The sequence below is a fragment of the Plasmodium berghei genome (assembly GCF_900002375.2).
Source record: "Plasmodium berghei ANKA genome assembly, chromosome: 8".
Lineage (NCBI taxonomy): Eukaryota > Apicomplexa > Aconoidasida > Haemosporida > Plasmodiidae > Plasmodium > Plasmodium berghei.
Window position 1 is genome coordinate 1,336,169 of NC_036166.2, and position 22,160 is coordinate 1,358,328.

The 22,160-nt window shown below is 20.1% G+C and overlaps 5 protein-coding genes and 2 pseudogenes across 5 annotated transcripts, besides 2 other annotated features; 5 read left to right on the forward strand and 2 right to left on the reverse strand.

The window, feature by feature from the left end:
- Positions 1-1,361: 1,361 nt before the first annotated feature.
- PBANKA_0836400 (Plasmodium exported protein, unknown function) lies at positions 1,362-1,947 on the forward strand (the record flags this gene model as incomplete). Its single annotated transcript, XM_034564553.1, has 2 exons — positions 1,362-1,436; positions 1,657-1,947. The coding sequence occupies 2 exons, from the start codon at positions 1,362-1,364 to the stop codon at positions 1,945-1,947; spliced, it is 366 nt and encodes a 121-aa protein (XP_034421338.1).
- A 1,337-nt stretch (positions 1,948-3,284) lies between these two features.
- On the forward strand, positions 3,285-3,953 carry PBANKA_0836500 (conserved rodent malaria protein, unknown function; the record flags this gene model as incomplete). Its single annotated transcript, XM_034564554.1, has 1 exon — positions 3,285-3,953. The coding sequence occupies one exon, from the start codon at positions 3,285-3,287 to the stop codon at positions 3,951-3,953; it is 669 nt and encodes a 222-aa protein (XP_034421339.1).
- A 2,266-nt stretch (positions 3,954-6,219) lies between these two features.
- PBANKA_0836550 lies at positions 6,220-6,829 on the forward strand (annotated as a pseudogene).
- Positions 6,220-6,829: a sequence feature (BIR protein, pseudogene;~PIR protein, pseudogene).
- A 1,278-nt stretch (positions 6,830-8,107) lies between these two features.
- Positions 8,108-8,769, forward strand: PBANKA_0836600 (fam-b protein; the record flags this gene model as incomplete). The annotated part of the gene is made up of 2 exons (XM_034564555.1): positions 8,108-8,182; positions 8,335-8,769. The coding sequence occupies 2 exons, from the start codon at positions 8,108-8,110 to the stop codon at positions 8,767-8,769; spliced, it is 510 nt and encodes a 169-aa protein (XP_034421340.1).
- A 1,408-nt stretch (positions 8,770-10,177) lies between these two features.
- Positions 10,178-12,093, reverse strand: PBANKA_0836700 (fam-a protein; the record flags this gene model as incomplete). Its single annotated transcript, XM_034564556.1, has 6 exons — positions 10,178-10,318; positions 10,459-10,674; positions 10,769-10,878; positions 11,047-11,116; positions 11,218-11,476; positions 11,630-12,093. 6 exons carry the CDS (start codon positions 12,091-12,093, stop codon positions 10,178-10,180), a joined length of 1,260 nt encoding a protein of 419 aa, XP_034421341.1.
- Positions 12,094-13,364: 1,271 nt separating this feature from the next.
- Positions 13,365-15,098, reverse strand: PBANKA_0836800 (erythrocyte membrane associated protein 1; the record flags this gene model as incomplete). Its single annotated transcript, XM_034564557.1, has 6 exons — positions 13,365-13,466; positions 13,624-13,857; positions 13,955-14,064; positions 14,250-14,319; positions 14,421-14,655; positions 14,857-15,098. The coding sequence occupies 6 exons, from the start codon at positions 15,096-15,098 to the stop codon at positions 13,365-13,367; spliced, it is 993 nt and encodes a 330-aa protein (XP_034421342.1).
- A 3,810-nt stretch (positions 15,099-18,908) lies between these two features.
- On the forward strand, positions 18,909-20,085 carry PBANKA_0836850 (annotated as a pseudogene).
- Positions 18,909-20,085: a sequence feature (BIR protein, pseudogene;~PIR protein, pseudogene).
- Positions 20,086-22,160: the final 2,075 nt, after the last annotated feature.

Here is a 22,160-nt window from a genome sequence, read left to right on the forward strand (position 1 = left end):
TGTGTATACATAAAGATAATAAAATAGAGAAATAATTAAATTATGATATAAATAAATTTGTTTTATTATAAGAATAAAATATATATATTAATGATAGGATAAGAAAGTTCTACATAAACATAAATAAGTTTTAATATGGCCTATTTAAAAGAAAACTAACTATTTTGAAATAAATTCATTAACTATAATTATAAAAAATGGGAAATTAAATTATTATTTTATATGTCATAAAAATAATTTAAATCAATTTTTTGTAGTAATAGTAATTCTACTTATTTTGTTTCTTTTCATAGCGTGACCCGAATATAGAGTAATAAGTTTCTAACTTTTTAATTAGAGGTACATTTGTATAATACTGGTTTGAATATTATTTTTTTATATATTTATTAGTAACATAATTTAATATTATTTAAATTAATTTTTATTAATATATTTTTATAAATAATACTACAGGTTATTATTTAATAACTTCATAATCAAATTATATCTTATGTTTTTTTTCTTTTTAAATATTATTGATAAGTGTAATTCCTATAATGGTGCTATTTTTTTTTTTTTGCACATTATCTTTAGCGGATTTATTAAATAATATATATTAAATTGTGATTTTCTAATATTTTTATTATTTAAGCCCAATTTTAATGTAAATAAGAGAAAATTGAGGGTCATCATTTGTGCATCTATATTATATTTCATTTGAATGCATCTATCATGCAATATATGCTTCCCAATTAGCATGAATTATAGCGTATCGTATAGATATATTTTATGAATGCTATTATTATTTTTATTGAAATATCTCATATCTTTTGATGAAATAATTTTAAGTAGTAACTTTGGGATATTTTATTTTTTAATTATGCACAAAAATATATGATCAGTTCATATATTTTACATGATATATATAATTGTTTGAAAATAATACCACTACTATGTTATTGCTATTTCGAATTAAATATGTTTTTTCACACTAATTATAGAATTTCATAATGCTTGGATATAATAATACATTTATTAGTTTTTTTTAAAAGTTAGTTCACACCTCGAGTAAACGCATTTTTTAAATATGAGAGTATTGTCAAATCATCTTATATGTGCATCTATATAACGAATTTATAATGACTAAGATATATATATTATAAATTGTTAATATTAAACTTTTTGGATATTTTTTTATGTTTTTAATATATATATTTTATTGGCTTAAAATATATATTCGATATATCAAAGTATTATTATAAGATTAATACTAGGTTATTGATATATATATATTTATAAGAACCTATATATGTTGTAACACATTAGTTTACATTGCTAATTAACCAATTGTTTGAACTATAATTAAATATATAAAAGAAAAAATGGGAAATCCTAATTTGTTAAAAATTTTTTTATTTATCTTTTTAATATGGATATGCTTATATTATAATAATGAGGTAAATAATTAAATATATATTTTTTTAAATATTTTTTGTAATATTATTTTTTTATGTTATACGCACCTATTGAAGCCAATTTTGTTTACTTTCCACAAACATGATCACTCAACAATTGTAGTTGACGATATAAATAGAAATATGCTTATATATTAAACTATTTTGTGAACGATTTATGCACCCATATATATATACATATATTGTCATTTTTTTATTTTAGAATGGAATTAATAAATCGCTGAATAAAGTAGAGAGTACAAATGGTTTATCAAATAGACAGTTTTATCGGATTTTAGAAGAAACAGAATGCAAAAAAAAAAAACATTCAAAAAAAGTTAAGGAATCAAATAAGAAAAGTGATAATGGAAAAAATATAATCAAATTAACAATTGACATTTCTCATGATAAATTAATTGCAACAACACTTATTTTTGGATCATTGTTAATGTTATTAAATGTAGGATTCACTATGTTTATGTTTCTAAATAAATTTCGAAATGAACTTCCATAATCCTTATAATATAATTATTTTCATTATATAGGCATGTATAAATATATGGATATTTATATATGACTATCTAATTTTTTTTTATTTTTAAAGGGTGATTGGTTTAAAACCCTTTAATGTATTGCAATGTCTTTTATTTGTCTTTATTTATTAATAAATGGATTTTTTATAATAATGATTTTCTGTCAATAAAATTCAAAAAAAATTTTATAATATTATTAAAAATGTTATAAAACCGAAGGTATGTATTCATATCATAAAGCAAACACCAAGAAAAAAGTACATATATATATACACATGTTAAATAGTATAAACCTCCAAAAAAATATATCACATAACTGATCGCTAAAAAAGTGATACATAAAATAATAAAACAAAATATAAATATTAATTTATTAAATAATTTTAAGTATAATTTATTTGATGATTGTAAATAATAATATTAAACTTTAAATAGAAGTTGCATTAAACTGTGTGTCTTTGATTGTAGATATATAAATAAAATGAAATAGTATTAATAATACATCATTTTAGCCATTTAAAAAAAATACAAATAAATCTATATGTATATTTATGCCAATCATTTTTTAAAGAACAATTAATATTCTACAATATATTGGGTTGTTTGTTTGAATATATATTTTTTATTAGAAAATAACCTAGTATTAATATAATTTATATAAGTATAAATTATCATTATACAGTTTTTTTTTTATAATTAATTTATTACTTAATTTATAAATATATTTTAGGTATTTATATATAATAGTGAATTATTCAGAGTAATAAATTTTTTATTGAATCGATGTGTTTTGTATAATATATAATAATTCATTTTAAATTTAATTATGGTATATTCATTACCTACTTATTTTTTATCGTATCATTTTTAATAATATTTTACATTTGTATTTTTTAATTTCGAGCATGTTTATTAGCTACTTTAAGTCAAAAACGATGGCTACAAATTTATAATTATTTATTTAATGGTGTATAGTATATATAATAGATACATTGTTTTGTTTTATTGCGCATATATTTATACTGCGCATTAATATTTTTTCGTTGTATTTAAATAAATATAACATGGGATGTACCATACTAATTAAAAAAAAATCATATAGTAAATCTAAAATATTCATAATTAATTTTATTATATGTTTGTTAATAATATTTAAAACATATGATGTACATATATTTCAATAATAACAACGCTGGTTAATCTAATATTGTGAATAAAATATTTTATTTTTTTTTCTAAAATAAATACTTTTGGTGAATTTAAAACTTTTATAATATGCATATTAAATTAAATATAATTCAGTTTGTTTATTTTAAAAATGTTTAAATTTTTATTGCCAACCACTTTGTTAGCTACTTTTGTATATTGTAGTGAACCAGGTCTAAATAATTCCTCACATAAAGTTCGAATATCTGCAGGTTTAAATGAACCAGATGAAGATTATACACAACATTTATATGATATTAATCAAATTTTAGCAGAAGAAAATCGAAATGATTTTGATAATACAATTTCAAAAGAAGGGTATTCTTTTATTATAACAGATTGGCATGTATCCATAAATAACGGTTCTAGACCTGTTCAACGAATGATATTTAATCCGCAAAATAAATTTATATTAGCTTCAGCAATAAGACAATATAAATTGATAACGATGATAAAATTATATGAATTAAATATATTCAATTATAGATTAAATCGTGAATTAAATTACAAAGAATCAGATTTTGGAAGTGTAATGAACAGATTTGCTAATGAATTAAAAGATATATTTTTAAAAAAAAATCGATTTATATTAAGTAGTGCACTTAGAGAAGTGTATAGATGTTTGCACATAATTACATATAATTCAACTATTCGTGTTTCGGGGTTAGTTATTAAAAGAAAAGTAGCTAAGCATCTACAATATCCATTAAGTTTTAAATTCGATATTACATTTGGAAAGAAAAGAGAAAGTCATATTCATCTCGAAAGTTATACTTTTTAAATTCACAAAAAAATATAATATCATGCAGAATTACATAATTATTATCATTATTAATATGTGAAGAAATATATCACTAATAATTGATTCTTTTTTTGAAGTCGCCATTCAGAAATGAGAATATTTATTATATTTTTAAGTGACTCCAGATGTAGGCTTTTGAAATTTGTGTATGAAATAAAAAAATGAAACATATTAATATTGTAAATGTAAATGAAATAATACAATGTTAGATAAAATGCCTAATCATGTGGATAAAAAATTGATTGATATAAGTATGTTTGTGGAATAACTTGGAAATGATATCCATGCAAATGTGCATATGTATATGGATAATGTAAACCTGTATATGTGGCCCCTTACCTGATTCTATCGTTGAATCATGGGTTGTTTTATATAGAAAATGGTGTATAAAATAATAATAAATTAATTTTTATAATGTTATTTATTTTCCTTTTATTAATTTTTTTAAATTAAAATATATTTATTCATAATTTTGATTTTTATATGGTATATATACATATTTATATATAATTTGTTTAAAAATAAAGCAATGTTTTATTGTTTTTTCTTGTTTATAAATAATAATTTGTTCATATATTTTTCTTATTTTTATATAATAATTATTATATTTAATGTTCAAAATATTTTTGTATGCTTTCAAATAATAATAATATCGTTATAAGATTATGCAAACTTGGTCTAAATTTGTTGTTTTCCGTAATAATAATATAATAAAAAGATTATCATTTCATTTACATAGAGGAAAATTTTGTTGAATAAATTATTTTTAGGATTCAAACATCTGTTTTATTTTGATTGAATTGTTTATATTTTAAAAGTTTGATCATATTTATTCATCTATGGAAATCTAATAATGATATTATAATAGGAATATAAAATTAAATGTATATAATATCTTGTTAAAAGGAAAAATATGTGTATATCTCTAATTTTTTAATTTCTATATTAATTTTAAACATTTAACTCCAAACAGGACGATAAACATTAGTATTAAAAATATTAGAATAGTACAAGTGTTTTAGAAATCATATCACATATATTGATTGATTCTTATAATTTAAATATGATTATAGTATTAATATTTTATTCGAGGGATTTAATTAAAATAAATTGATATACGCAGAACAATATTTATTTATATTTTTAGCTATTACAACAATTTGTGGTTATATTGTTAATAATATATAAGACCTTTTACATATTAGATTAAACATGACTAGCTATATTAAAACGTGTTCATAATTATAATTAAGGCTATAAATTATATTCGACAACATTTTTATTAGTATTTATTTTTATTTAAATTAAAAAAAATGTTTTCTTAGTGTAAATTATTTCTCGATGTTGATGAATATTTAAAAAATGAAATTGTCGAGAGCAAATTTAATAATTCCGGTTTATTCGAATATAAATGTCCTTATGAAAATGATAAACATTGCGACTGTAAAAATAATTATGAAATAATTAACACTTTTGTGGAATATTTATAACAAAAATTGGGTATATTTTCTAATAATTCAAATGGAATATAAAATGATAATAACTAGGATATTGATATTTTTATGTGTAGTTAAGTGATAAATTATTTAAGTTAAAAAATGAAAATCTGGAAGAATTTTATGAAAGGCATTTAAAGAATTATACATGAAATTTTCAATATTGGAACATTATAGATAGTAAACAAGTTTATAGGAAAGTTAATGTTTGATATATGTGTGAATTGCATAGCTTAATTGTATATGTAATATAATTAATTAGTACAATAAAAATCTGAGCAGCAGCGAAATCGGAAAAAAATTCCGACCAATGCCACAAGAAGTTTAAAAGTATTTATAAAAATGTCAAAGAATGTTATTTATTAAAGTACTTAAAAAATATATATGATGGTTTTAGAAATTCTGTTATTTACCCCCCCCCAAAAAAAAAGACAGCATAAGCTGACTATTAGAATATGCAATGAATTATTCAGATATTCCTTTTGGAGATCTTACCACAAAAAATTGGAATAAACAGTTTGGGAAAGAGTCTGATCAAATATTTGATTTCAATACTATATGATGCATTAAATTACATCCTAAAATTGTGAAACATCAGCAAAAACTTACACCAAAAGATGTACAAAAAAAACAATATTCTTTAGGGAATTGTATTTTACAAAAATAACTACATCAAAATTCAGATTCTGATAAAAATAATGCAACAATAAATTTTATAGAAATAATAGGTACGAAAATTTTATATTTTTATGAAACCCCTACGGATTTTACCATCGTTTAAATGAACTAATATTAACTGGCTTAATGATTATTTTATATTTAATGGTTTTGCTAGTAAAATTAATAATTTATATATTTTATTTAATGAAAAACAAATTGAAGTTTCGATATGAACAAATGGAATTCTACAATGATCACCAATTCATCAAAACTCATTAAACAGTTCTATCAATATAGCATATGAGCAAAGAAGTGAGCAAGTTAATTTTGGAAGTAATGTACAAAGATACATATCTGAAATATAATTTTCAGGAAATATATTTAAAAAATAGAAATTAATTGTATATTCAGTTGTAGTTATTGCAATACCCGTCGTTTTAGCAGTTATGTATAGGTAAATAGAAAGGAAATTAAAAAAAATAAAACTAAAAAATATGTATTACATATATTTTGTATATGCGTAAAAAACCAGTTAATTATATACTTTTACTATTTTTATTCTACTATTTATCATTTGGCGGAAAACAAAATTGAAGAGAAAAAAAACATGAAAAATGTTATAAATTCAATTGGAGGGAACAGACCGATACACATAATTATAAATTCACTTATTCAAAAAAAAAACTAAAAAATTTATAAACTTCGTGGAAAAAAATATTATTATTAAATATGTACGAACTTATGGAGGAAGATTGTGTGCCATTTATTAATTAATTTTTTTGTTGATTTTTTTAATTTTTTGTTTATAGAAGAAAAAACAATTATTTATATGATAAATTTAATTAACTTATATTTGAAGTTGAATTTAAAAAATGTATAAATTTAAAGAATACTAAATAGTAAATTTGTCTATTAATATAAAGAACTTTTGTGTATATATGATACATGTCAAGAGTTTGTTTCTTATTTTATAACAAAACATAAAATAAATTATCTATTATACTGTATTATAATATTTCTTTGCCTTTAATTATTATTTATAAAAGTCAAAACATTACATTGTTTAAATACAAAAAATTTCCTAACATATGCTAGATGGATATGATGGAAATAAAAGTTAATAGAACTAAGTATGTTTCATTTTTCGATTTGAGATAAAAACATATTGGTATATCTTTCAATACACTCTATATGTTTTATTTTTTATGATTTAATGGTATGTGATGTTTGATTTTGGGTGCATTTTAAAAAAATAATATATTTTATATTATGAAATAATTAAAATGAGTACATCCCTACATCTGAAAAAGAAAGTTTGACAAAATTTTGTATAAAATATATTACTCTATTTTATTAAACAACATTAAAATTTAGAGAATAGTTATATAACTGGAATTAATGAAATATCGGGCTCCTTTCTAGAGTTGTTTATATTTTTTAATTTATAATATTATATATGTAATCAAAATTTGTTATTAACAATGTTGACTGGCTGTTTAGTTTGTCAATATAGAAAAAAATTGATGTTTAGAAAATTTTAAAAAACTATTATAGATTGGTATTTAAACTATAAATTAAGTTAAACATTTATATAAGAAATCGTATAAATAAATTTTATTGAATTAATTTATTATAATATATTTTTCGATAATTACAAAAATATTGTACTTTTTACAAAAGTGTTTTCATTATTTGAAAAATTTAATAAAAGATAAATAAAAAATATTTATATCCATAAGTAATTTTTATGAATATAATATATTTTATAATATTGATTATAGTTAAATAAATTCTATAAATAATGCACAAAATAATAAGATAGATTAACTATATGGGTTCCTTATATATATTCATATGTTCGTCACATTTAGAGCAACAAATAGTAAATATAATTATATTGGTAATAATATCAGTTATATAATAACCTTCAAATTTTACATATAACCGATATTTATTTAATAAAAAACCAAATTAAAAATGAAGGAATTCAATATTTTAAAAAAAATTATATTTTTTTCGATTTTTGTTTATTCTTTGGAACATACTAAAAATGTAAGTTATTAATTTTTTGTGTGTATATGGTTGTTATTTTGAATAACCTTTACACTATTGTCATATTTAATGTATAAACTATTTATGTTAAAAGACAATTAAAAATCATAGTATATACACATAATGGTAACAAATATCTTATTTCTTTGCAGGTTTTATGTGATTCAAGCGCAGGAAATATTGTACCCATCCAATCAGACTTATTAAATTTTAAAATTAGTAAATCACCAAAAAAATCATATTATTTTCTCGATTTGATAAATTCTTATGATTCAATTATAAATTTTGCAGCTAAGGCATATGATAATAATGAAGATTGCGGAGAAACAAAAGGTATTGAAGGAAATAGGAAGTCAATTGAAAACCTAAATAAATTTAATATATTTAACATTGGGGAGGGAACAATTATTGAATCGGAATGTTCAAAAAGTGATATTTCGAGAAAATCAATAAAAGTGAATAAAAATAATGATGATAATAAAAATAAAGATAAAAAATCATCACAAAAAAAATCCGGTAATAACTGCAAAAAAAAGACAAATTTACTTACAATTATTCTATCAAAACTTTATAAACGCAAACATTGATTAACCTGATGTTAAGACTAATGATAATGGATTCGAAAAAGAATATTATAAAATATGCTTGAACTCAAGGTATAATAAATTAGAAATTAGAAAGTAAATATATTAATAATAATACGATATTAGTCATATTAAAATATTTAGTATATATATGAAAAGTATCATTGTGTATCATATTTCTAATCTTGTTATTATTACCATTTATACTTTCTATTGATGCGAAGGGAAATTTTATAAAATTATATAAGACTTAAAAAATGGAGAAGAGGAACTGAAGTGAATCGAATTTATTTTTATTATAAAAAATATTTGTTAATTATTAAAGATTATATTTTGTAAAAGTTAATAGAAATTTCGCAATGTTACAAACATAAACTAATTATTATTTGATGATAATTAAAGCTTATTTGTTTATTATAATATAACTTTTAAATAATTCGCAATATTAACATGCCCCATATTTGATACATTTTTGTTTTAGTTGTATTTGCTATGGATACTAATTTTATTGTTTTGCGTACACATATGCATATATTTAATATAAATTTGAACAATATTTTTCATTAATATCAACTATATTTAATTACATTTTGTAATATTAAATTGTTTTATTTTGAAAATATTTATTAACAACATTGTAAAGCGCATACTTAGTATCTATATTAATATTATATAAATAACATAAAGAAAATCATAATATATATGATTGCTTTATGAGTATTTATTGTATTTGGTTAATTATATGTATTATATTAAGGGTGCTAGTATTTTTTTATTATAGGAATATTCTATAGAAACATCTTATTGTATAATATAGCAAATATTAAGACTATATATTTAATTAATGTGTACAAATATGATAAATATTTTACAAAGTGGTGATTTATGTGGGTTAAAATGTACTTTTTGTTCCCAGAACAAATTATTATTTGTAAAAAAAGGGAACATGTATATATATATATATATACTTTTTTTAACGTTTTATATTTTATTAATTTTTGCGTTTTGAAAATTCGTTGAAAGACAATATTTGAGAACAAAAAAGAAAGGAAAAATTATTAATAGGTGATATGAGGATGTGATTGATATATAGTATTTCTATATTTGAAATAATTAATTTTTAACAAAAATGTGGAATTTTGTAAGAATAATGAAAAAAAAAATGTACGAACTTATGGGTTTTTAACATAAAAAAATTATGAATATTAATATGAAAAGATGGGTATAAAGAAAGATGATTCATAAATTATAATCCTTTCGTTTATGCGATCACAAAATTTAATAAATGCATTTTTATATTAAAAATAAATAATTATATACAAAACAAACTTTCTTAAAAAAAAACAATAGATTTATATGATAATTTAAAATAAACAATGTATAGAGCTAATAAATTTTATTAAAATATACATTATGATAATAAAAAGGTACTGTTTGGAATACATTTATTTTTTTGGGAGAAAATTCCTTTTAAGTTCATAAGAAGTACATAATTTTTTGATCGAATTCTTTTAAAATCATAAAGTCGAGCTAAAATATGGCTATCAAAAATCTGAGAAAGAAAATAAAGAATGGATAAATATGTCAAATTTTTGTAAATGTATTATAAATATATCGATTTATAGAGAAAGTATGCATGTTTATGAATGATGAAATAAAATTATTTATTATTAAAATTTTTATATTGCTTACAGAGTTGAAATAGGTAACGTCAACGTGTGTGTCTTTTTTTTTAATGGTATATCCGGATAAGTTAACAAATTTGTTCTTAAGTTCTTCTTCAAAATTACAGCCAAGTTTTAATGAATATACAATTTCTAAGAGTGTATGTATATTTTTTTCTATGTTATTATTAACATCACTCATATTTGTTGAAATATATACTATTATAGTTGTGTCTTTTGATATCTGGAAAATAAATATAAAATATATAATGTTTATATTACGATATAATATATGAAAAATAATATTTATGAATTGAAAAAAATAATACATTGCTTACTTCAACTCTTTTGAATAAATAATGAAAACATATTACAGATGAATTGGAAGCACTCACATAACATTGTTGTATCATCATTAAATTTGGATTATATACGCGAACAACCTGTCCTGAAAAATAATAATTTTCATACAGATAAATTAAAATATTATAAAATTTGCAAAATGAAAGATAAAAATCTAATAATATAAAAATTTGGAATATGTAGAATTATAACAATATATTAAATTGGTTAATTAGTTAACTGGTTCATTTATTATTTGATTTTGTTTATTTACCATTAAGAAATTTGTGATCGATATTTTGGGGGTTATTGGGGTCCCATAGCATGTTTTTTATTTCATCGTACTAATGAAAACAAAAAATATATGTATATTCATAGATATAATAGTAATTTTTTTATTCTAATTAAATTTTATAAGATAAAAAATATGTATGTTAGTTTATACCTTATCTGGATTTTCAATCGTAATATTAAGTTTTCCAATGTCCGCATCGTCTTGTTTTTTAGTATATATATCTGCATTATTATAGTTAAAATGATTTTGGTAACCAACTGTAGTTTCAATTTGTTTCTGTAAAAGAGTTACAGCTTCGTTCATATATTTTGTCACTTTTTTAGTTTCTTCAGGATCGTTACATAATAGGTACTTATTATTTTCATACATTTCATCGAAGCTATCACTGATCGAAATGATATCATTTTTACTTTTGGAAAAAAAAAGAACCAAAATGCATTTATAAGATGGAATTTTTATTATTAAAACATTATTCAGGTGTATATTTACACGAGTATATATATATATAACAATTCCATATATAGTATATGGATATGTATAAATTTTTTCCATATTGTATTACTCATCGTTGTCAGGATTAACACTGTCTGTAGTAGCCTTGCCTAGAGTAGCATTTTCTGCAATATTTTTTGTTCTAATATGTTTGTCTAAACCAGACTTTTGGGGTTTAGATTGTTTACAAGCAAATGCTCGTAAAATAACTATTAATATAGCTGACATTCTTTGAGCCAATCTAACTAAAACGGATTTGTTTATTTTTTTATCGGTTTGAACAGGGTTATTTGTTGGAATATCTTTTGTTGGAATATCTTTTGTTGGAATATCTTTTGTTGGAATATCTTTTGTTGGAATATCTTTTGTTGGAATATCTTTTGTTGGAATATCTTTTGTTGGAATATCTTTTGTTGGAATATCTTTTTTTGGAGTAAAATTGACTAAAGAAGGTTCATTGGCAAAGGCTTTATTGCTTGCACACATATACAAGCTTAAAAAAAAAAAAAATACCTTAATGTTTCTTTTATTCATTTTAGGCTTGGTAAATAAAAAACAAAAACAAAAAAATTGAAAACAAAAAAAATGGAAACTAAAAAGGTTGCATTAAATTAGAATTGAACCAAGAGGATGTCAAAAAAATGATAAAAAATAATCACTTAAAAAATAAATTTAAATGATAAAGTTATAAATTATCTGTTTAAAGATAAATTTATATAATCTTAATTGTTTAATTTGTGTGATTTAATACATGTTTAATTATATATTTTTTTTAAATGGGTTCATTACAAGGCAATAAAAAAACTTAATTATCACAAATAATGAATTTAAAAATTAATGCGATTTTGATTTCTTGGTATTATAAGATTTTAAAAAATGGTTTTAATTAATATAATATTTTTATAAGTTCCATTATGGATATATATAAGTTTTTGATCTTATAATTCATTAAGCTAAAATAAGAACTAAAATTTATAAAATATCATATATATGATATTAATATAGCTTATATCACCATACACATCGAATCAATATTATGCGCTACCATATTGTATGTCATCTAATAGAAAAATTATTATTTAAAATATAAAGAGGAATGAGTATAAAAAATATGTTAACTTGAATGCAAAATGTGATATATATGATTTGTAAGTCAATAAAAATGTGTATTGTTAGTAGTATTGATGGATATATATTTTTTCAAATTAATGCGCAGTATAAAATATATTTTTTATATAGCAAAATACTATATAAATATAAAATAAAATGATTAAGGCACAAAAAAATAATGAAGTATAAGTTATAAAGGATGTCATGGATATTTATACACAAAAAAATATCTTTATGTTTAATTATAATTTACTCGATAGTGGAGTGGTGAAGAGCTAGGATGTTGTTAAGGGTTTTATTTTTTATGGTGTATTTGATTTATTTGATTGTATATGCAATTTTTTATTAAAAAAAAGTGTGTGAATCATACACACAATTTATTAATATTTAATTTATGATTAAATATGTAAATAAAAAATGCGAATACATGTTAATATAAAGGAATAACATATCGAACAAAATTCCATAAGTTATAATGGATACATTTATAGTGCTAAGCATAATCAAATACATGTAGAGCTGCCATTATATTAAAAAGGGTGAATAAATTATATGATATAAACTTTCATAAAACAAAAAAAGATGTTTTGTGATGGCAATTTAAAATAAGCATGGTGTATGAAAGTAATTTAATTTTATTAATATGGTATTTCAATATTAAAGTGATAAAGAACATTATGTGGGGTATACGTTTATTATTTAAAACTATTTTTTAATAAATCGATCAAATATAGCATATTTTTTACTCTAAATTGTTTGTCACAAAAATCTTTTGGAAAGGAGTCACCATTATGAATCTACGGAAAAAGAAAAGAATGAATAGAAATATAAAATAGGTCAATTTGTTTGTAGATGAATAGAAATATTAAAATATGGCAAATTATAGAAAAGGTATATATCTTTGATAATGATAAAATAAAATTATTATGTTATTATAATTTTTATATTGCTTACAGAGTTGACGTATGTAACACGAACACTGTCGCTTTTTTTTTTAACGATAATTCCAGATAAATTAACAAACAATTTTGTTTTGTTTTCCATTTGGTCATATTCGTTCGCATAAACATCAATATTTAATGAATTTGCACTTTCTACAATAGTGTTTTTATATTTTTCGGTATCGAACTCGTTGTGGTCATCTATATCTACTGATGTTTGAACAAACATTGTTATGTCTTCTGATACCTACAAAATTAATACAAATGTATTTGAATTTGAATAAATTGTGTAAATATGAAAAATATGATATATAGAGGGGTAAATGAAAAGAAGTTTTCCTTACTTGAATATCTGCAGATAAAACAAAACTATATCCACAGAATGGTGTGGTTCGGCTTTCATAACTATTATACATCAATGATAAATTTGAATAATATTCGTGAACCAATTTTTCTAAAAAAAATTATAATTTTTCATCATGTAAGTTAATATATTACAAAAAATGACATATGACGGATGAAAAATGGTAGCATATAAAATTAAAAAATAAAACAATGAATATAACATGAGAGTAATAATAATAATAATAATAATAATAATAATATATTAAAATGCTTAATTGATTATTTTTCATATACCCGTAAAATCGAAGTTATCCATATAGGGAATGCCTCTAAATGTGTAAAACATTTTTACTATTTCTTCATACTAATGGCAACAAAAAATAATATATGGATATATATAATAATTATATTTTTTTATTTGAACTTAATTTTATAACATAAAAAAATATGTTTCTTATTTCGCACATTATCTGGATTGGGGATCACAAGATGGAATCTTTCAAATTTTATTCCGTTGTCTTCCGTAAAACATAAAGATAACTCTTCATTGCCAACATAATAATGATTATAACCATTATTAAAATTAGAATGGTATTTTAAGCGATATACAGCTTCGTCCATAATTTCCGTTACTTTTTTGATTTCTTCAGGATCAGTGCACACTTGTGATTTCCCATTTTTAAGACTTATACTCGAACTACTATTGATCAAAGTGAAATTATTTTTAATTTGTAAAAAAAAGGATTAATATATTTATAAAATGGTATATTAACGATCAAATTGGCATGCAAATGTTTATTTGGGAAAATATGTACATAATATTCTCATATATAATACAAACATATCCACAGTTATATCCCGTGTGGTTATATATATTATGTACATATGTATATTTTCTTACGCAAATTTTGGTAGATCAAAATTAGATGATACAAGTTTAAGCGTAGAATCAATATCTGTACTATTATTTTGTGAAACATCATTGGATGAAATAGTTTCTTGCAAAGTAGTATTAACTAAAACCTTTTCATCTTCGTTTATAGTATCGCTACTTGAAGCATGTTCTATTGCAAAACATTTATCACTTAGGTATAGAAACAAGTTTACAGCAAAAAAAAATTTTTCTATATGTATTTTAACCATTGTCTGAGTTGATTAATAAAATATAAAAAATATATTTATTGTTTTAAAAATTAAAAATTAAAAATTTGCATAAATATAATTAAATTCAAAATAAATAATTTTCTACAATAAAGTATAAAAGGTTAATATTTAAATAGTAAAGTGTATGCTTTTATCAGATTTATAAGTTTAATATATTTTATATTTAATTCAATTAAAAAACGTCAATAACAGAAGCTTTTGTAAATAATGAGTACAAAAACATTATTATTCATAATATCATTAACATTATAGTATCTAAAAATAAATAAATTTAATTATATTATATAAATTATATTTTTAATATATAGCATTATGAATGCCCCAATTTTATATTTTTATAATTAAGCTAAATTTAAAATTTATAAAACACCACATACGCATGGAATTACATATATACTTACATTTATATATAATAGAAAAAAACAATGTTGCTATTACCTAATAGAAAATCAATCATTAAAATAAAAATATAAAAGAAAGCAATATAAATTATATATTTGTTTTAATATAATTATATATACTTACATTAATAATTATATTAAAATAATTGTTTTTATATATTTTCCAATTTATCTTACAAAATTTCTTTGATAATGCATAGTTTTTAATATAAAATATGTTTATTATATTTTTAAATATTAAAATAATTAATTTAATTTGAGGAATGCAATTAATTTTATGCATCACTAAGCTACTATAATAATAATATTTTTTACCTCATCATAATAATAGTATGCTAAAATTTATATTATGAGAATTACACATTTTGTGATTTTTTTATCACTTTTAATACAAATTTTACTAAATAACATTTTTCTAACATAATTTTTAATTTTATAAAAATTATTTATTGGTAGTAATTATATTGGTGTCATTGATTTTTTATAAATTAATACAAATTATATATTTCCTTTTAATAGTAAAACATAGTATATAATTTAAAAAAATACAAATAAATAAAATATTGAAACATCAAGTTGTAGAATCAAGAAGTACATATACACATACATAAATTAATTTATGTTTTAATTCTAATATCCTTGATGTCGAGGTGTTCATGTATTATGGGTTATAGTTTTGCTCACTGAATCTGCGTTTTGAGTTAGATTTCGGGGTATATTATAATTTAATTTTTTATATTTTGATAATATTTGGGCTCTGTAAATGTTTATTAAATATATATACCGTCCCATATGTTTAATATCGAGATGAAGTCCAAACATGCACCCCCAAAGGGGTACTTCCATTAATATGAAAAGGGACACATCATATTTTTTCATAAGTTATAATATATATAATTGAGTGTTCATGCCGATTTAATATGATTAAAAAAATGTCTATATTGTATATATTTATATAGATATTGGTTATATATGAATTCATATTATGCTATATCATAATTGCCTATTATATAAATTTTTTTAATCTATGGTTATATCATATTATGTATAACACAATATGTTTCTTTATTTGATGAAACATTTTATTTAGTAAAACTTAGTATCATATTTATTTTAATTTAAATTATATTTTAATAACCGAGCAGTATAATAGTTTTATATATCGAGGTATAAATTATAATTAGATTCATTTGGAACAATTGTCTACACTACAATATATATTCATATTAATATGTGTGTTTTTAATATTAATTAAACATATTACCAATATATAATAGATAATCATAAAATATAGATTCATAAAATACCGATCGAGGTTCGACGACACAACGATATCTATAAAATATGTTTTATGCATCTAACATTTTTTATAATACAACAAAAATCGCACTATATATACAATATTTTTGAAGTTTTAATTGTAGTTATTATTATCTTTTTGTATTTTCCATTTGTATTATAATTAATTAGTACTAATAAAAGTTGATTTATGCTATAATTTATTTATCATAAGGTATAATAATATATTAATCACTATTAATTTTTAAACTTTATAGTTTTGAGGTACAAATAAATTATTTTTTAAAATAGTTAAAAGAAAAAATATAAGTATATTAATAAAATTTAATGTTATAGTTTGTTCTGATAATTATAAATAATATGATAGATCGAATGTCATTATTATTATATAGCTATGCATATAAGACAGTAAAATATTATATCAATAGCTAATATTGAAATATTGTTATATTGTGAAAACTTCATATAATTATATATTAATATAAATTATATAGAAAAAGTATATAATAATTAATTTCTTTGAACTAATAATATTTATATTAGGTTATTATATATATAAAAATTATAAATATATAATTAAAATATAATATTTTTACGAAATAAAATAAATGTTCTAAAATGTTATATTTTAAAACAACGAAACAAGGAAAATTACTAATTGGTTTAAAATATTATTCTTGAGTGCATTAATTATTTCATTGTAGTATACAGTTATATACTATTATTAATAGCAATAATAATAGATTAATATATTACTTTATTTGATTTGGATATGTGGATATATAGTAGTTATGTATATTCTCAAAGGTATGATGAAATTGAAATTGTATGCGAAAAACATAAAATGAAATATTACAAGCTTGATTTAGTATTCTTTAATATGTTAATATTATAATTAACGTTACCAAGCAAAATAATATTAATAATTCTATGATTTCCTTAAAATATAGTTTATTCTAAAATATGTAGTATAATACCATTCATTAAAACATAAAAGCAAACTATATATTTAGAAAATAATCCTAAATCATTTCTATAAATAATTTTAATATATATACATGAATTAAAAGCTTTAATGGTAGAAACTATAAGGTATAATTAAACTATGCAGAATATGTATATCTTATATGGTTATAGACTTGTCTTAAAAAACATACTTCCCATCTCCTATTTAAAATGTAAATATAACAACCTAATTACGCATAGTTTTCTATTATACTTTAAATTTGCAATAATAGTTATTTATATGTTATATATTCAATATTAACTAAAAGGCATAATAAATGTTTAATATTTACTATGTATTATTTTAAAAACAATTTACATTTAAATAAAATAATAAATATGGGTTCAGTGCTAATTGATGTTTTAAAGAATGGGAATTATGCGTAATATAGTTTATAAAATTACCCAATAAGGTATATTTTTAAATTGAAGTATATAGGAATAAAAATAAAGTTATCGGAATTATTAAATGGATTATAAATTTATCTATATTTATTAAAAACAATATTAAAAATATGCAATTTGCATAGAAAATGGAACATGTAACTTAATTTAAAAACTATAATTTTAATAAAACAGTGGTATATAGTATTAAAAACAAACATATGTGCGTTTAATATATTTTAAAAAATTACTATTTATATACTTTTAAGATTATAGTAATAATGGGTTTCTTAATTGTTTCGATTTTTGCAGTATATTAAAACAAAAGATATGGCGCTGGTTATTTTCTATATTAAAGCATATGTATAAGATATATTATAAACTCATTACTATGTCACTTTAATTTTTATAATAATGGTCATATGAGTGTTATTAAGGATATTGCTCTTATGTATAAATTTATATAAATATAACCTATAATGCGTCAAATAACCCTAATTTATGGGAATTTAACTAAGTTCCATAAAAGTATTATCTTATTTCATATTATCTTTAAATTAATATTAAAAATGATAATAACATGCTTAACCACAGACAATTTTATATTAAATTTCAATAATTTTGTCATTTATTAAGCGTAAAATATATAAAATAATATGATGTTACATAATCCACATATTATAAACAAACTAAAATTACAATGGATCATCAGCTAGTATATATTTTTTAAGAAAATTTGCTTTTCCTTATATTTGTTTATATTATATTACCTATAAAATTCATTAAATTTTATTTTATAATAGTTTCATTAACATATATTTTTATTATAATTTTTAAATGTTTTCTTAGTGTGGAAGGTTTCGCACATTAAGAGCATATTTACCTGATGAATTAAACGAATCTACAACCCTCGATTTTCATAATAATGGGAGTATTAGGAATTATTGCCCTAATGGAGATTCAGGAAACACTAAAGAATGTAAGACGGATTTAGATAAAATAAATGCTGCATGCTTATGGTTATTTCAACAAAATATTATTATTAATATTGATAGTTTAAGTAAAGAAAAATCTGAAGCATTTATTATATATATTATGATATGGTTAAGTTATATGTTAAACCTAAAGAATGTTAATAATATCAAAAGCCTAAAAGATTTTTATACTAATCATATAAAAAATAATACGCATTATACAACTTGTAATAAATCTGATAATGATTGTAGCAATTCATTAAAAAACAAAACGGGATATAATAATTTTAAGGAGCTCATAAAGCAAACAAATATTTGATGGATATTGGTATTAAGGATGTGTCTAATTTGTATGCTGCATTTAAATCATTATGTAACATGCATACTAACTTGATGCAAGTAAGCCCGATTGAAAGGATTATTTAGAATATTCTAAAGAATTTGTTAAAAAATATAATGAATTTAACGATCCTAATAATACTAAAGATAGCCCCTATTATCAAATATTGCCTACATTATCAAATGATTATAATAATTTAAAAAATGTTGTAATGATAATAACGTTGATTGTAACGATATACCAATCCTTCCAGAGATAAAAACAACACAAAATTTTGTACAAAGTTTTGAACTGAGTTTTGAAGATACATCATCAAGTTCGTCGATAACAAACAAATTAATTATAGTTTTATCGATATTTTCTGCAATAGCAATTTTTTTAGGAATTTCTTATAAGGTAAATAATAAGGAATTAAAAAATATTACATTTAAATATTATTTTAATTATATATATGTAAACGTTAACAAAAAAAGAATACCCTTCTTAACATTTTATATTAGTATTCGTTATTTGAATTTCGGAAACGATCTCAAAAACATTTAAGAGAAAAGCTAAAAAAATAAAGAAGAAAACTGATCATTAATATGTGATTCGAAGAGTATTGACTATTTCATGAATAGTAATAATGATTAATATATTTTAAGAAACTGCCTATTTCGAAGTAATTTTTGATCATAGTTTTTATATTGTTTTTATGTTGTGAGCTATGGTTGTGCTCGTAGAACCCATATTGGTGTTAGGACTATGTATTATATTGCATTCATTTTTTATAATTTGAATACTAATTAAATATATGTACTATACCCGTATGTTTAATTTCGAGAAGTTCAAAAGACCAAATATGCAACCCATAAGTGGATATAACCATTAATATGAAAAGGGCCACATTCCATTTTTTTCATAAGTTATATATAATTGAGTGTTCATATCGATTTAATAAGATTAAAATAAAATGTCTATATTGCATATGTTAATTCATATTATGATATATCATAATTATTTATTATATAAAGCTTGTTAATCATAACTATATTGAATTATACATAACGCAATATGTTTCTTTATTTGATGAAATATTTTATTTAGTAAAACTTATTATTTGTATCATTTGTTTTAATTTAAATCGTATTTTTATAACCGAACAGTATAATAATATTATGTATGAAGTTGGGTACGAATTATAATAAAATTAATTTTTAATATTCATCTATATTATAATATACCCTCAGGTTAATGGGAATATTTTTATTGTTAATTAAATATATTACCAATATATAATAGGTAGTCATAAAATATAGATGCATGGTATATATATATAAAATCGACAATACAACGATATCTATAAAAGATGTTTTATGTATCTAACATTTTTAGTAATACAATAAAAATATGTACATTAATAGTAAATTAAATTATAGAAATATGTATATTATATTTTTATTTTTCGATTATATATAGTTTCATTTTATGCTAAAGTTTTAAATTCAAATAATATAGATAGTTCTATATACATTAATTTATTTACTATAAAGGTATAATATTAGATTAATCACTATTAATTTTTAAACTTTATAGTTTTGAGGTACAAATAAATTATTTTTTAAAATAGTTAAAAGAAAAAATATAAGTATATTAATAAAATTTAATGTTATAGTTTTCTCTGATAATTGTAAATAATATGGTAGGTTGAATAGTGTTATTGTTCTAATATATTTAATATTGTATCAATGATTAAAACTGGAATATGTTGAAATTGGGAAATATATACAATTATATATTAATGCAAAGTTTATAGAAAAAGTATGTAATAATTAATTAAATTTGAATTAATAATATTTTTATTAGGTTATTAATATATAAAAACTTTAAATTTATAATTTAAATATATTGTTATTGCGAAATAACATGTTCTAAAATGTTATACTTTAAAACAATGAAACGAGGAAAAATATTAATTGGATTATAGTATTCCTCTTGAGTGAATAAATTATCTCATTGTACTATACAGTGATATAACAGCAACAATAATAATAGTAATAACAATAGATAAATGTATTAAATACGAACAAATATATTATGTTAATTTGATATACTACGTTGGTATAAATTTATTATATATATTGTTAAACTTGTAATAAGACTAAAATTGTATAAATGTAAGATCAAATGAAATATTACAATTTTGATTTAGTACTTTTTAATGTGCTAATATTAAAACTAACATTACCAAGAAAAATAATATTAATAATTCTATAGTTTACTTAAAAATATAGTTTATTATAAAACATGTACAATATTATTTATTAAAATTAAAAAGCAAACTATATATTTAGAAGAGTAATAATTCTAAGTTATTTTTAATGTATACATTAATTGAAAGTTTGAATGGTAAAAAATATAAGGTATAATTAAACAATGTATAATAGGTAAATCTTATATGACTACATCCTTGTCTTAAAAAGTATATTTCCCTTATCTCTCCTATCTAAAATGTAAATATAACAATTTAATTATGCATAGTTTTCTATTATACTTTAAAATTTGCATTAATACTTATTTATGTGTTATATATTTAATATTTACTAAGTATTATTTTAAAAAAAATGTGCATTCAAAGACTTATTTAAGCTTATAAATA